Source organism: Mustela erminea, chromosome 10 (assembly GCF_009829155.1).
Source record: "Mustela erminea isolate mMusErm1 chromosome 10, mMusErm1.Pri, whole genome shotgun sequence".
Lineage (NCBI taxonomy): Eukaryota > Metazoa > Chordata > Mammalia > Carnivora > Mustelidae > Mustela > Mustela erminea.
In genome coordinates, this window is record NC_045623.1 from 67910343 (window position 1) to 67925697 (window position 15355).

The window sequence follows — 15355 nt, forward strand, 5'->3', positions numbered from 1 at the left end:
GAGCCACCCAGGCGCCCCAGGATTTTGTTTTTTTGTTCAAGTGATTAGGCTTCTGTTTGAATTTTTAAAGAATGTTGTCATTGAATGTCTGTGATCCCTTTACCGTTTTAGTGCTCTTACGTAAATATAAATATCTAAAAATAAATAAATGTAGTTTATGACAGTAGCTGTACCTAGGTTAGTACATTCTTTACTGTTACATATTAAATGTTAAACATACGTCTGGTCATTCCTAAATGAACTGTCTAAAATTTTGTTTAAACACTGGACTTTTATAAGTAATTTCTTCCATCTTTGTCCCTGACCCTCATAATCGAGAAACATTTTAATTATCTTGTTAGATCAATTAGAAAGGATGTCATTCTTCTCTAAATGTTGTAACTAGAATTGGAAGACATGAAATTAAAATATATGCATTTTTCCTACCATTGTTTTAAAAATTTTCCCATTTGTACTCTATTTCATGCTTTGATATTTTTTCCTTTATTTCCAGAGTGTTCACTTAGGTTGTATGGCTCATCTCTGACTAAGTTTGCTCTGAAAAATAGTGATGTTAATATAGATATAAAATTTCCTCCCAGGGTAAGTAATTAGAAAAATCTTTTTCTATGTGATTCTTAACTAGTACTTGGTATTTTGGGGTACTGGAATACTGGTTTGTAGAGTGTTACTGTCATAATTAAAGGTTGCTTTTGGAAACTATTAGGTGTTAGACATAGGTGGAATAAAGAAATAAGGGAGAGGAAAAGGAAAGCAGAGGAATACAGTAAAAAATGAAAATGCTTATACATGTTTGATTTTGTTGAATAGTTATTGCTTGTAAGCAGTATAGAAAGTGAAAAGAGTTTTGAAATCATACATCTGTGTTCAAATCTTGGCTGCAACAAGGCAGTTACTTTCTGAGACTCAGTTTTTTAATTTACAAAACGGGGATAATAACTTTTTATTACATGACATGCTGTATACCAGGCATTTTTGGGTAGTGTGTGGTACATCGTGGGTACTTTTTAAATAAGTAGTAACTAGCACGAATAATACTACTTATTTATTGATGTATGAGACATTTAAAATGATTGGTTGATGTGTGTTACTGATTTTTTTTGAATGATACTCAAAGTGGTTTGATTTAGGTGAAAATTTGATGTTTTAATTTTCATCTGATACAGTCATTTACTTAAAATTAGCATGTGATTATTAAATAGTTAAAAATAGCTGCAAAGTACATATTACACTAAGAATTTGACAAGCTTGTTAAAGTAGTATTTAATCTATGCCTTTTGACCATGCTGCCAGTAACATTATCTCTTAAATTTACTATCTCAACAACTTCTCTTTAACAATTATTTGGTAAACTAATTTCTTTTCCATTTGTTTTACTGTGAAATTCCAGAATCTCTTCTCATTCTAAGATGGAATAATAGTACTCCATTATTTATTAGATTCTACTGCCATGAACAATACGTGTTAATATAAAACTCCATTCTTTTTTTGTTATTTTAAGATACAGAGCATGATTTTATTTAAATATTTAATGAAATTGAGTTCTCCCTAAAGTATGCAATTTGAACTATGAAAGTAGTATATTGATTTAATTTGAAATCTTTTAGATGAATCATCCAGATCTTCTGATACAAGTGCTTGGGATTTTAAAAAAAAGTGGTGAGTTTCTTTTTTAATTTGTCTTTCTAAAGAAAATTCTTTAAGGGTGCATGCAGTGTATTGTTTATATATGACTAACCAAGTTCAAATAACACTCATAGCATATTTGAGTCATTATATTACATAAAGTTTTATATTTGTTGAGTAGGTGTGCTACAAAATTTATATGTCATTAGATCAAAAGTATATTTAAAGCTGATATGTAAAAAAGTACTGCCTTGGGGCACCTGGGAGGCTCAATGGGTTAAGCCTCTGCCTTCGGCTCGGGTCATGATCCCAGGGTCCTGGGATCGAGCCCCGCATCGGGCTCTCTGCTCAGTGGGGAGCCTGCTTCCCTTCCGCTCTCTCTGCCTGCCTCTCTGCCTACTTGTGATCTCTGTCTGTCAAATAAATAAATAAAATCTTTAAAAAAAAAAAAGTACTGCCTTTTGGGTAATTTAAAAATGTTAGCTTTGAATATTACGGGCATTTCTTGTGTAGACAGAAAACCTATAATCAGTAGGAGGCCATTTGATGAAGGATGATTTAGGGAGGGACATAGGGAAAAAAAATATGTGCATGCACTGAGTAATTATTCCCCCCCCCCACTTAATATTAAACTAATCATTTATAGTTCCATCAACCAAATCATACCTATCAAAAGTTTTTCATATCTGGGGGCACCTGGGTGGCTCAGTGGGTTAAGCCTCTGCCTTTGGCTCAGGTCATGATCCCAGGGTTGTGGGATCAAGCCCGCATCAGGCTCTCTGCTCAGTGGGGAGCCTGCTTCCTCCTCTCTCTCTGCCTGCCTCTCTGCCTACTTGTGATCTCTCTCTGTCAAATAAATAAATAAAATCTTTTTTTTTTTTGATCTATTTTTTTTTGTCTTTTAAAATTTTCTTTAAAAATTTTTTTTTTAAAGATTTTATTTATTTATTTGACAGACAGAGATCACAAATAGGCAGAGAGGCAGGCAGAGAGAGATGGAGAGGGAAGCAGGCTCCCCGATGAGCAGAGAGCCTGATGCGGGACTCGATCCCAGGACCCGGAGATCATGACCTGAGCCGAAGGCAGCGGCTTAACCCACTGAGCCACCCAGGCGCCCTCTTTTAAACATTTTTTATTTTTTATGAACATATAATGTATTTTTATCCCCAGGGGTACAGGTCTGTGAATCGCCAGGTTTACACACTTCACAGCACTCACCATAGTACATACCCTCCCCAGTGTCAATAACCCTATCCCCCTCTCCCAAACCCCGTCTCCCCAGCAACCCTCAATTTGTTTTGTGAGATTAAGAGTAACTTATGGGTTGTCTCCCTCCCAATCCCATCTTGTTTCCTTCATTCTTCTACTTCCCCTTAACCTCCCATGTTGCATCTCCACTTCCTCATATCAGGCAGATCATATGATAGTTGTCTTTCTCCGCTTGACTTATTTCGCTAAGCATGATACCCTCTAGTTCCATCCACATCGTCGCAAATGGCAAGATTTCATTTCTTTTGAAGGCAGCATAGTATTCCATTGTGTATATATACTACATCTTCTTTATCCATTCATCTGTTGATGGACATCTAGGTTCTTTCCATAGTTTGGCTATTGTAGACATTGCTGCTATAAACATTCGGGTGCACGTGCCCCTTCGGATCACTACGTTTGTATCTTTAGGGTAAATACCCAGTAGTGCATGCCACCAACTTTGGCTTTCTTTTTCAAAATTCCTTTGGCTATTCGAGGTCTTTTCTGGTTCCATATAAATTTTAGGATTATTTGTTCCATTTCTTTGAAAAAGATGGATGGTACTTTGATAGGAATTGCATTAAATGTGTAGATTGCTTTAGGTAGCATAGACATTTTCACAATATTTATTCTTCCAATCCAGGAGCATGGAACATTTTTCCTTTTCTTTGTGTCTTTCTCAGTTTCTTTCATGAGTACTTTATAGTTTTCTGAGTATAGATTCTGTGCCTCTTTGGTTAGGTTTATTCCTAGCTATCTTGTGGTTTTGGGTGCAATTGTAAATCGGATTGACTCCTTCATTTCTCTTTCTTCTGTCTTGTTGTTGGTGTAGAGAAATGCAACTGATTTCCGTGCATTGATTTTATATCCTGACATTTTACTGAATTCCTGTACAAGTTCTAGCAGTTTTGGAGTGGAGTCTTTTGGGTTTTCCACATATAGTATCATATCATCTGCAAAGAGTGATAGTTTGACTTCTTCTTTGCCGATTTGAATGCCTTTAATTTCCTTTTTTGTCTGATTGCTGAGGCTAGGACTTCTAGTACTATGTTGAATAGCAATGATGATAATGGACATCCCTGCCATGTTCCTGACCTTAGCGGAAAAGTTTTCAGTTTTTCTCCATTGAGAATGATATTTGCGGTGGGTTTTTCATAAATGGCTTTGATAATATTGAGGTATGTGCCCTCTATCCCTACGCTTTGAAGAGTTTTGATCAGGAAGGGATGCTGTACTTTGTCAAATGCTTTTTCAGCATCTATTGAGAGTATCATATGGTTCTTGTTCTTTCTTTTATTGATGTGTTGTATCACATTGATTGATTTGCGGATGTTGAACCAACCTTGAAGCCCTGGAATAAATCCCACTTGGTCGTGGTGAATAATCCTTTTAATGTACTGTTGAATCCTGTTGGCTAGTATTTTGGTGAGAATTTTCGCATCTGTGTTCCTCAAGGATATTGGTCTATAGCTCTCTTTTTTGATGGTTTTCAAAACCTTGTCTGGTTTTGGGATCAAGGTGATACTGGCCTCATAAAATGAGTTGGGAAGTTTTCCTTCCATTTCTATTTTTTGGAACAGTTTCAGGAGAATAGGAATTAGTTCTTCTTTAAATGTTTGGTAGAATTCCCCCGGGAAGCCGTCTGGCCCTGGGCTTTTGTTTATTTGGAGATTTTTGATGACTGTTTCAATCTCCTTACTGGTTATGGGTCTGTTCAGGCTTTCTATTTCTTCCTGGTTCAGTTGAGGTAGTTTATATGTTTCTAGGAATGCATCCATTTCTTCCAGATTGTCAAATTTGTTGGCGTAGAGTTGCTCATAGTATGTTCTTATAATAGTTTGTATTTCTTTGGTGTTAGTTGTGATCTCTCCTCTTTCATTCATGATTTTATTTATTTGGGTCCTTTCTCTTTTCTTTTTGATAAGTCTGGCCAGGGGTTTATCAATTTTATTAATTCTTTCAAAGAACCAGCTTCTAGTTTTGTTGATTTGTTCTGTTGTTTTTTTGGCTTCTATTTCATTGATTTCTGCTCTGATCTTCATGATTTCTCTTCTCCTGCTGGGTTTAGGGTTTCTTTCTTGTTCTTTCTCCAGCTCCTTTAGGTGTAGGGTTAGGTTGTGTAACTGAGACCTTTCTTGTTTCTTGAGAAAGGCTTGTACCGCTATATATTTTCCTCTCAGGACTGCCTTTGCTGTGTCCCACAGATTTTGAACCGTTGTGTTTTCATTATCATTTGTTTCCATGAATTTTTTCAATTCTTTTTTAATTTCCTGGTTGACCCATTCATTCTTTAGAAGGATGCTGTTTAGTCTCCATGTATTTGGGTTCTTTCCAAATTTCCTCTTGTGATTGAGTTCTAGCTTCAGAGCATTGTGGTCTGAAAATATGCAGAGAATGATCCCAATCTTTTGATACTGGTTGAGACCTGATTTAGGACCCAGGATGTGATCTATTCTGGAGAATGTCCCATGTGCACTGGAGAAGAATGGGTATTCTGTTGCTTTGGGATGAAATGTTCTGAATATATCTGGGATGTCCATCTGGTTCAGTGTGTGATTTAAGGCCTTTATTTCCTTTTTGATCTTTTGCTTGGATGATCTGTCCATTTCAGTAAGGGGAGTGTTAAAGTCCCCTACTATTATTGTATTATTATCGATGTGTTTCTTTGATTTTGTTATTAATTGGTTTATATAGTTGGCTGTTCCCATGTTAGGGGCATAGATATTTAAAATTGTTAGATCTTCTTGTTGGACAGATCCTTTGAGTATGATATAGCATCCTTCCTCATGTCTTATAGTCTTTGGCTTAAAATCTAATTGATCTGATATAAGGATTGCCACCCCTGCTTTCTTCTGATGTCCATTAGCATGGTAAATTGTTTTCCACCCCCTCACTTTAAATCTGGAGGTGTCTTTGGGTCTGAAATGAGTTTCTTGTAGGCAACATATAGATGGGTTTTGTTTTTTTATCCATTCTGATACCCTCTGTCTTTTGATTGGGGCATTTAGCCCATTCACATTCAGGGTAACTATTGAGAGATATGAATTTAGTGCCATTGTATTGCCTGTAAGGTGACTCTTACTGTATATTGTCTCTGTTCCTTTCTGATCTACTACTTTTAGGCTCTCTCTTTGCTTAGAGGACACCTTTCAATATTTCCTGTAGAGCTGGTTTGGTGTTTGCAAATTCTTTCAGTTTTTGTTTGTTCTGGAAGCTTTTTATCTCTCCTTTTATTTTGAATGATAGCTTAGCTGGATATAGTATTCTTGGCTGCATGTTTTTCTCTTTTAGTGCTCTTATTATATCATGCCAGTTCTTTCTGGCCTTCCAGGTCTCTGTGGATAAGTCTGCTGCTAATGTAATATTTTTACCATTGTATGTTACAGACTTCTTTTCCCAGGCTTTTTCAGGATTTTCTCTTTGTCACTAAGACTTGTAAATTTTACTAATAGGTGATGGGGTGTGGACCTATTCTTGTTGATTTTGAGGGCGGTTCTCTGCGCCTCCTGGATTTTGATGCTTGTTCCCTTTGTCATATTAGGGAAATTCTCTCCAATAATTCTCTCAAATATACCTTCTGCTCCCTTCTCTCTTTCTTCTTCTTCTGGAATCCCAATTATTCTAATATTGTTTCGTCTTATGGTGTCACTTATCTCTCGAATTCTCCCCTCGTGGTCCAGTAGCTTTTTGTCCCTCTTTTGCTCAGCTTCTTTATTCTCTGGCATTTGGTCTTCTATATCACTAATTCTTTCTTCTGCCTCATTTATCCTAGCAGTGAGAGCCTCCATTTTTTATTGCACCTCATTAATAGCTTTTTTTATTTCAACTTGTTTAGATTTTAGTTCTTTTATTTCTCCACAAAGGGCTTTTATATCTCCTGAGAGGGTTTCTCTAATATCTTCCTTGCCTTTTTCGAGCCCAACTAGAACCTTGAGAATCGTCATTCTGAACTCTATATCTGACATATTACCAATATCTGTATTGATTAGGTCCGTAGCCTTCGGTACTGTCTCTTGTTCTTTTTTTGTGGTGAATTTTTCCGCCTTGTCATTTTGTCCAGATAACAGTATATGAAGGAGCAAGTAAAATACTAAAAGGATGACAAAGACCCCAGGAAAATATGCTTTAACCAAATCAGAAGAGACCCCAAATCGTGGGGATGGGGAGAAGAAAGGGGATAAAAAGAGGTTCAGAAAAAAAAAGAAACAATTAAAAAAAGAAAACGAATAAAGAAAAAATATAAAAAAGAACAAAATATATATATATTAGATTAACTAGTTAAAAAATGTTATAAAAGAAAAGGGTAAAAGTTAAAAAAAAAATTGAGCAGAAGAAGAAAAAAAAATTGAAAAAAAAAAACAAATTAAATTAACTGCAAGACTAATGAATCATGGGGAGAAAGCCATGAGTTCAGTGCTTTGCTTTCTCCTTCTCTGGAATTCCACCGCTCTCCTTGGTATTAAATCTGCACTCCTTGGTAGCTGAACGTGGTCCTGGCTGGATTTCTTGTTGATCTTCTGGGGGAGGGGCGTGTTGTAGTGATTCTCAAGTGTCTTTGCCCCAGGCGAAATTGCACTGCCCTTACCAGGGCCTGGGCTGAGTAATCTGCTCAGGTTCCCTTACGGGAGCTTTTGTTCCCTGAACGCTTTCCGTAGAGTTCAGGAAGACGGGAATGAAAATGGTGGCCTCCCAGTCTCTGGCCCAGAGGAGCCGAGAGCTCGAGGCCCCACTCCTCAGTGCGCCCTCAGAGAATAGTGCCCAATAACTCCAGTCTCCCTGGCCTCCGGCCGTGCTCCGAGCTCACCCAGGCTGCGACCGGTTCAAGGTATCCCCCAGCTGAGAGCTCACTCCTCAGCTCTGTCTCTGTAGCCGGCTTCCCTCTTCTAATTCTTGCAAGCTCTCTAACACTCAGAGACCCCCGATCCTTCTGTGACCCTGCGAGACCTGGGGCCACGCTGACCCCGCGTGGGCTTCACCCCGGTTTAGCCTCTGGAGCGATGTCCCTCAGCTGAACAGACTTTTAAAAGTCTCGATTTTGTGCTCCGTTGCTCTGCTGCTTGCCGGGAGCCGGCCCCTCCCCCCACGGTCTATCTTCCCGTCGCTTTGGATTCACTTCTCCGCCAATTCTGCCTTTCAGAAAGTGGTTGATTTTATTTCTAAAATTGCTGTTGTTCTTCTCTTCAATCTCCCATTGGATTTGTAGGTGTTTGCAGTGTTTAGATAAGCTATCTAGCTGATTTCCTGCTACCTGATGTAGCCTCAGCCTGCTACTTCTCTGCCATCTTCCCAAGTCTAAGTAAAATCTTAAAAAAAATTTTTTTTAAAGTTTTTCATATCTGCCTTTTCCGTTTGGATTGTTTCTGGTGTAAAATGAACATTCATATAGGTAAAAATACTTCTTAAAGTAAAATTTTTTAAAATTACACCTGTCTTAAACCAGGTCATAGGTTATGTGGTACAATATGGAATATTATTTTGTTTTTTATTTACTGCTTTTCTTGTTAAAAGTAAATGCTTAAGAGCTGAGGATCTGGAACCAGACTTTCTGGCCTCAAATTTTAGTTCTGCCGCTTATTGGTTATATCTTTTGGCAGATTATTTAAGTGTTAATATTTCAGTTTCCTCATCTGTAAAATGGCTATATATGCATATATATTTTTTACTATCCTTTTGATGAGAAGATTGTCATCAAACTCCACACGTGGCTCCCTGCTCAGCGGGAGGCCTGCTGCTCCCTCTCCCCCTGCTTGTGTTCCCTCTCTCGCTGTTTCTCTCTCTATCAAATAAATAAATAAATAAAATCTTAAAAAAAAATTTGCATTTTGGCTTAGGAGAGATAGCTTATTGACCTTAGTCTTACGTGTCATTGACTTCATGGTTTTAAACTTTCTTTCCTCTTCCTCTCTTTCCCCTCCCCCCGGCCATCAGTTTTTGTTTTTGTTTTTGTTTTTTTAAGATTTTATTTATTTATTTGACAGAGATCACAGATAGGCAGAAAGGCAGGCAGAGAGAGAGAGAGAGAGGAAGGGAAGCAGGCTCCCTGCTGACTTGATGCGGGGCTTGATCCCAGGACGCTGGGATCATGATCCGAGCTGAAGGCAGACTCTTTAACCCACTGAGCCACCCAGGTGCCTCATCCCCTGTCAGTTTTTTATTGTTAGCTTCTTGTTGCTTGTTTTCCTTAGGTTTTGTTTGTTTGTTTGTTGGTTGGGTTTTTGTTTTTGCGCTCAAAACATTTTATTTGGTCCAGTTAATGTTGTAAAGGGATTTTTAGTATCATTTTCTTTCTTAGTATTTGTTTGTTATTGCACAAAAACTCTGAAGCATATTACAGATAAGAGGTATACATAGAGCTTTTACTTCTTTAGAATCAGTGGATAATATCAACTTAGCAAATGTATTTTATTTATTTTTTAAAGATTTTATTTATCAGAGAGGGAGGTTGAGAGGGAGAGCACAAGCAGCGGGTGTGGCAAGCAGAGGGAGAAGCAGGCTTCCTGCTGAGCAAAGAGCTGGACATGGGACTTGATTCTAGGTCTCTGGGATCATGACCTGAGACGAAGGCAGATGCTTAATTGAGCCACTGAGGCATCTTGAACATGTGTTTTATATACATGACATAAATACATCTTAAGTCACGTAACATAGGCTTACAAAATTTAGTTTGATAAAAAAGATTATTATTGCCTTTTTTCTTTTTAAAATTTTTTAGTTTATTTTTTAATCTAAATTCAATTAAGATACAGTATATTATTTGTTTTAGAGGTAGAGTTCAGTGATTCATCAGTCTCATAGTGCTCATTACGTCATGTGCCCAATGAAAGGATTAAGAAGATGTGGTATATGTATACACACAGTGGAATACTACTCAACTGCCTTTATGCCTTCATTGTACTCCTTTAAGACTTCTGTCCTGTCATCTACAGGATTGAGTTGTTTATAGATTTGTTTTCTAAACCCTTAATTGAGCTCCTTGTGTCTCATTCATTGTTTTATCCACCATGCATAATATAATTCCTGGTATATAAGTCTTCAGCAGATAATTTTTTTTTTTAAGTTAATAATTCCAACAAGTACTGCTTGTTGGATATTCTTTAAACCTCAAATGAAATAGTATTAAAACATCTATTTTTATTCGACTAAATATTTATGACATGGTTACCTACCTGGGAGTTGTAGAGAAAGACTTCAGAGTGGAAGTATGCTTCACCCTCTTCTTCCTTAAGAGCTTTGATTTGACAGACCTTTCATATATTAACAGGAAATGGGGCCAGCAGAGTTAGTCTTTTACTTGCATAAATAATTTAAAAGAACTAAGTTGTCAGAGAATTGTAGATTCTCATTTCATGACTTCTTCGGAAGTAGAAGTAAGTGGTATTTGTTGTTTGCTATATTTTTGAAGGTTTAATAACTGACTAGATTGTATACTTACTAGGAAATATTCAAACTTTTAGAGATGTTAAGTTCTTTCTTCTTAAGGTGATTATAATTTTTGGACAATATTTTGGACTATGCCTGTGGTTTGTGATATACAGCAAATGACACCAAGAGAGGTAAGAGATTCTGTTGGTTTGATGCTAATAATGAGAAGTGAATATTATCACAGAAGCAATGTGAGTGATTTTTAGAAGGATGCTACTGCTTAGTGTTTACCATAGAGTAAATATTTGAGAGATGTGGACATCATCTTACTTGGTTTATTTTTTTTTCCCTTATTAGTATTATATATAGATGTGGAATCTGATTTTCATGCCAAAGTTCCTGTTGTGGTATGCAAAGATCGGAAAAGGTTGGTAACAATGAATAGAAAATATTTTTCGAAATAACAATAACCGAGTATATAGTGAACATTTCCAAGACAGAAAATTTTATTTTAGATTTCTCTTTGGATTAATATAACTAACCTAGTTTCCATTTATTAAAAACAAAAGCTTACTAAAAGCTTGTGAACAAGAAATAGAATTACCAGTTAAAAACAAGACACAGTAAGGCAAAACTTTTTTTTTTTCTCAAGTTCATTCATCCAACAGTATTGAACATTTACTGTATATTAGGTACTGCTTTGCTGTTGGGATACAAGCATAAATAAGAAATATCCACTCTTCTTAAGGAGCTCACAGTTTTTTAGAATCTAGTTTTTGGGTCACTAAAATTGAATGAGACACTGAAGACTATTCTTGCCTTTCTAGTCTGATGTCTATAGGACTGAGAGAACAATGTGCCTGTGAAAAAGGAGATTGAAATAATCCTGATTGAGATCATTGTGGGAGACAAGGAAGCAATATAGAAATAATTAAGTGTTCTTTTATTGAAAACTAACCTATATATCTTAAATTTTAAGAGTACTATATTTTCTTATTCCAAGTTAGAAGGATCTATGGAGATCTAATTCAACTTTGTTGTTTTCTAATTAGAAAATTGAGACATGGAGGAACTAAATGATTTGACCAAATTCACATCAGTTAGAGTAAAATCAGAATTGGAATGAAAGTATTCTGACTTCTAGTGTTTTTTGTGTTTTTGTTTTGTAACCACATTGTATCAAATCGCCTCTTTGTGGAACCTCAGATACATTCTTCTTCCTGCCACCAAAATATCTCTACTATAATTCTCTCACCCCTTAAGGTAGCTCCTATTTTCATTTACATATAAGCATTACCTGTGGGTTAATACATACATCCTTTCTAATCTGGAAGTAGCAGTAAAACCTGGAAGTAGCAGTAAAACCATGAAAGCTTGGATAGGTAAAATTAGAGTCAATAATTATAGCTAGTCAGTTCAGCATTTTATTTTTTCCTTTTTACCCTGTGTAAAGCAAAAAGAATGAACTGGGAAGATATGTTGTACCACTTAATATTGATGAGATCAGTGTCTTTGATGTAAAACAAATTTTGTGATTTCTGATGAATTTAAGTTCTAAGTAAGGTTGAAATTTATTTGTGAAGTACAAATGAGTATTTAAAATATCTTTATATGGAACTCTAGTTATGGAAATGATTATAGTTTTCAGTAAGCTCTCAGTTTATTAAAAGTCTTATTTTTATTATGACTTCGTAGGTATTAAAATATGGTTACTGAGACAAATCATGAAAAAAAGGTTCCTGGTCTCCAGGAACAAACTAAGGGTTACAGAAGTGAGGGGATGGGGGATTGGGGTAACCGGATGGTAGGGATTAAGGAGAGCATGTGTGGTGATGAGGATTGGGTGTTATATGCAACTAATGAATCATTGACCACTACATCAAAAACTAATGATGTACTATATGCTGGCTAATTGAACATAATAATAAAACAATGCAAAAAAATTATGGTGACTAGAAAGGATAGCCATAGAGTTTGGAATATTCTGGTTTGTAAGATATTAGTACAGTGAAATTTGTTTCTGTCTCATTTACAGTGGTTTGCTTTGTAGAGTGAGTGCAGGAAATGATATGGCATGCCTCACTACTGATTTACTTGCTGCTCTTGGCAAGTTGGAACCTGTCTTTACTCCCTTGGTGTTAGCCTTTCGCTACTGGGCTAAGGTAAGTGGAGCAGAAGAAAAAAAAGTACCTGTCTTTAAGGAAACTCAGGCTTTTTCTTGCACTAACATGTAACATAAATCTTAATATTTGGAGATAAAATGGTTATCTGTGCTAGACAGAAAGTGCTATGGCAGGTTCTGATTATGGACATGAAAATAAAGCAGTCTCACAAACACAGAATGATTGATTTGTTTTTCTCCTTTTATGTAGTACAGAAGTGTCTTTTGCATAGTAAATGAGGCTCAAATTTTCACTTTTAATGTGAGTGAAAGTTGTAAGATATAAGTTAATGCATAGGTTTGCAAGGTTTTTTTGTTAGCATCTTTTCCCCCCATTTCTGACTTAGAACAATATTCTCTCTCCTCTAAATCATCAATAAACCTACACACTTTCTGACTGGGTAACTGCTGAGAATCAGTTGTTTCCTAAATTAGAATTAATTATTAAATACTGTGGTTTCCTTTGTAGTAATTTCTTTGGTATGAAGGTAAGGAGAAGTAATAAAATAATTACTGTTACCAATCCAAATGACTAGAGAGGGTATAGCTTTTCTGTGTATGTTCTTATCAGTGTATTCTTCATGACTTGTTATATTAGTGATGAGGAAATTTTCAGTCTTACACAAAGAGAATGGATTAAGGAACTATGGTGGAATGATAAAGGAGAGCAAAAATTGCTAGAGAATTCTTTTTGGAATTTTTTGTTTGGACTCTGATAAGAGGATTGAACTCAGGGTTGGGGTAGACCTAGCCTGGTTGGTTGAGTAAGGAGCAGCTTGAAAAGTAAGTTACAGTCAGAAATCCTAAGGTTGGTGCTTCTTCAACTCAAGGCCTTTGTGTTTGGTGTTCCTTTCATCTAGAATTTTCGCATTTCCAGCATGGTCACTTTTTTACTTTTTTCAGGTTTATGCTCAAATTTCACCTTGTCAGAGTTCTCTGAATTTCCTTATATAAAATAGCATTGCCTCCATCATTCTCCCTGCTTTTACCTTGCTTTATTTTTTTCATAGAACTTGCCATACATACATTTATTTGTGATCTGTTTTCTTCCAAGAAAATTGTGAACTTAGTGAGGAAAACGGTTTTATTTATTCACTGATGGTCCCAGTGCTGCTTATTTTATTGCACTTGGTGTGCATTTAATAAGTATTTATTGAATATATGCATGGCCCAATTTCTTCAGAAAGGGGATTTTTAACCATTGGAAGTGACTGGGAGCACTGAACCAGATTGAGGGATATAGTGAGTACCTCTCCTTGTTTATTTCATTATCCCTTGTGCCTAGCATACTATAGAAATTTAGTACTGTGAGATGGAATAAACCAATTCCAACTCTCGTTTTCATAAATATGTGATTTTTAGCAAGACATTTCACTTGAGCCTCAATTTTTCCATCTAGAGAAATTATTTCAAAGGTGATATGAAATAATGCACGAGACTGTACTTTGAACTGTAAAATGCTACGTAATTTTTTAAATTGGCAGCTGAGAGTATTTAAACCACATTAAGTCAACAGGAATAAGAACTGGTGCAAAAACTCTAGTAACCAAGGTTTCTCAGAGTGTGTGATGAGACTGGTACCTGAAACATAGCTGTCATTCAGGAAGCTCAGTGTATCAGCTCTGGGAAGGTTATGGGTTTCTTAAGGGATGAAAGAATAAACGGATGGTATTTCTTAATTATGCCATAATTTTCTGGTTATCATAAAATAGTGTCCGTTTTCTCACAGACATTCTTTTATTCAAGTAAGTAGACTTGGTAGAAGAATATAAATGATACTCAAATAAGTAATTTTCATTGGGGGGTGGGATGTGATCTATAAACTTTCTTTTCTAAAGTGGCTCTTAGAAAAGACTGCTCAAACTTACATTGATTCTAAATGTACCAGTCAACGAAGGACTCTAAATGTGCATACAAAGCAGGTTGCAGAGTAGTTCTTTCCTATTTCCAACAGAACAGTGTGTCTGTTTTTTTGCAGTTTGTGTTAGTTACAAAGAGCTTTTTTTATGGCTTTCATTTTCTGAGTTTATTGTAAGAAACCTAAAAATAATTCCTGGTATGTTTTTCCTCTCCAAGATTTTTTAAGATTAAATTTAAATTTAAATTTAAATTTTATTATTACTATTTTTTTGAGATTTATTTATTTATTTGTCAGAAAGAAAGCACTCCCTTATTGAGCAAGGAGCCTGATATATGGGACTTGATCCCAGCACCTGGGATCATGACCTGAGCCAAAGGCAGACACTTAACCGACTGAGCAACCCAGGTGTCCCTCAAAGATTTATTTATTTAAAATATTTTATTTATTTGTCAGAGAGCACGATCGGGGAAGCGGCATGCAGAGCAGGCAGAAGGAGAAGCAGGCCTCCTGCTGAGCAGGAAGCCCAATGATAGACTCTGTCCGAGGACACTGGGATCATGCCCTGAGCCGAAGACAGATGCTCAACCGACTGAGCCACCCAGGTGTCCCTCAAAGATACTTTTTTAAACAGTTTTATTTATCTTGAAGTTTTAAGCCACATTGCACATCTTGTAATAAAGCATGGATTTTCTATACCTTGAGGCCTTAGAAAAATTCCAGTTTATAAATATATTCTTGTAACTGATCTAATAAGATTATTGTTGACTATTCTCTGGTTGTCTTCTCCTCCTAAGTAGCTATATTTTTAGCATTCCAGTGGCAGGAAATAGTTTTTTAATAAAGCCTCTTAAAACACTTTAGGCTTGGGGCACCTGGGTAGCTCAGTGGGTTAAGCCTCTGCCTTTGGCTCAGGTCATGATCGCAGGGTCCTGGGATTGAGCCCCACATTGGGTTCTCTGCTCAGCAGGGAGCCTGCTTCCTCCTCTCTCTCTGTCTGCCTCTCTGCCTACTGGTGATCTCTGTCTGACAAATAAATAAAAACAAAAACCAAAAACACTTGAGGCTTATCAGTCTTTCATAGTCAGGTTTCCTGA

At 36.4% G+C, this 15355-nt stretch overlaps 1 protein-coding gene across 14 annotated transcripts in view; it reads left to right on the forward strand.

Annotated features, from left to right (window-relative positions):
• The window catches only part of TUT4 (terminal uridylyl transferase 4), a 135309-nt gene that overhangs the window by 57826 nt on the left and 62128 nt on the right, over positions 1–15355 (forward strand). For all 14 annotated transcript variants that reach the window (XM_032303082.1, XM_032303078.1, XM_032303079.1 and 11 more), the window contains exons 6-9: positions 494–582; positions 1608–1659; positions 10597–10666; positions 12275–12401. In XM_032303082.1, the coding sequence (XP_032158973.1) occupies positions 494–582; positions 1608–1659; positions 10597–10666; positions 12275–12401 (338 nt within the window). The remainder of the gene's footprint in view (positions 1–493; positions 583–1607; positions 1660–10596; positions 10667–12274; positions 12402–15355) is intronic.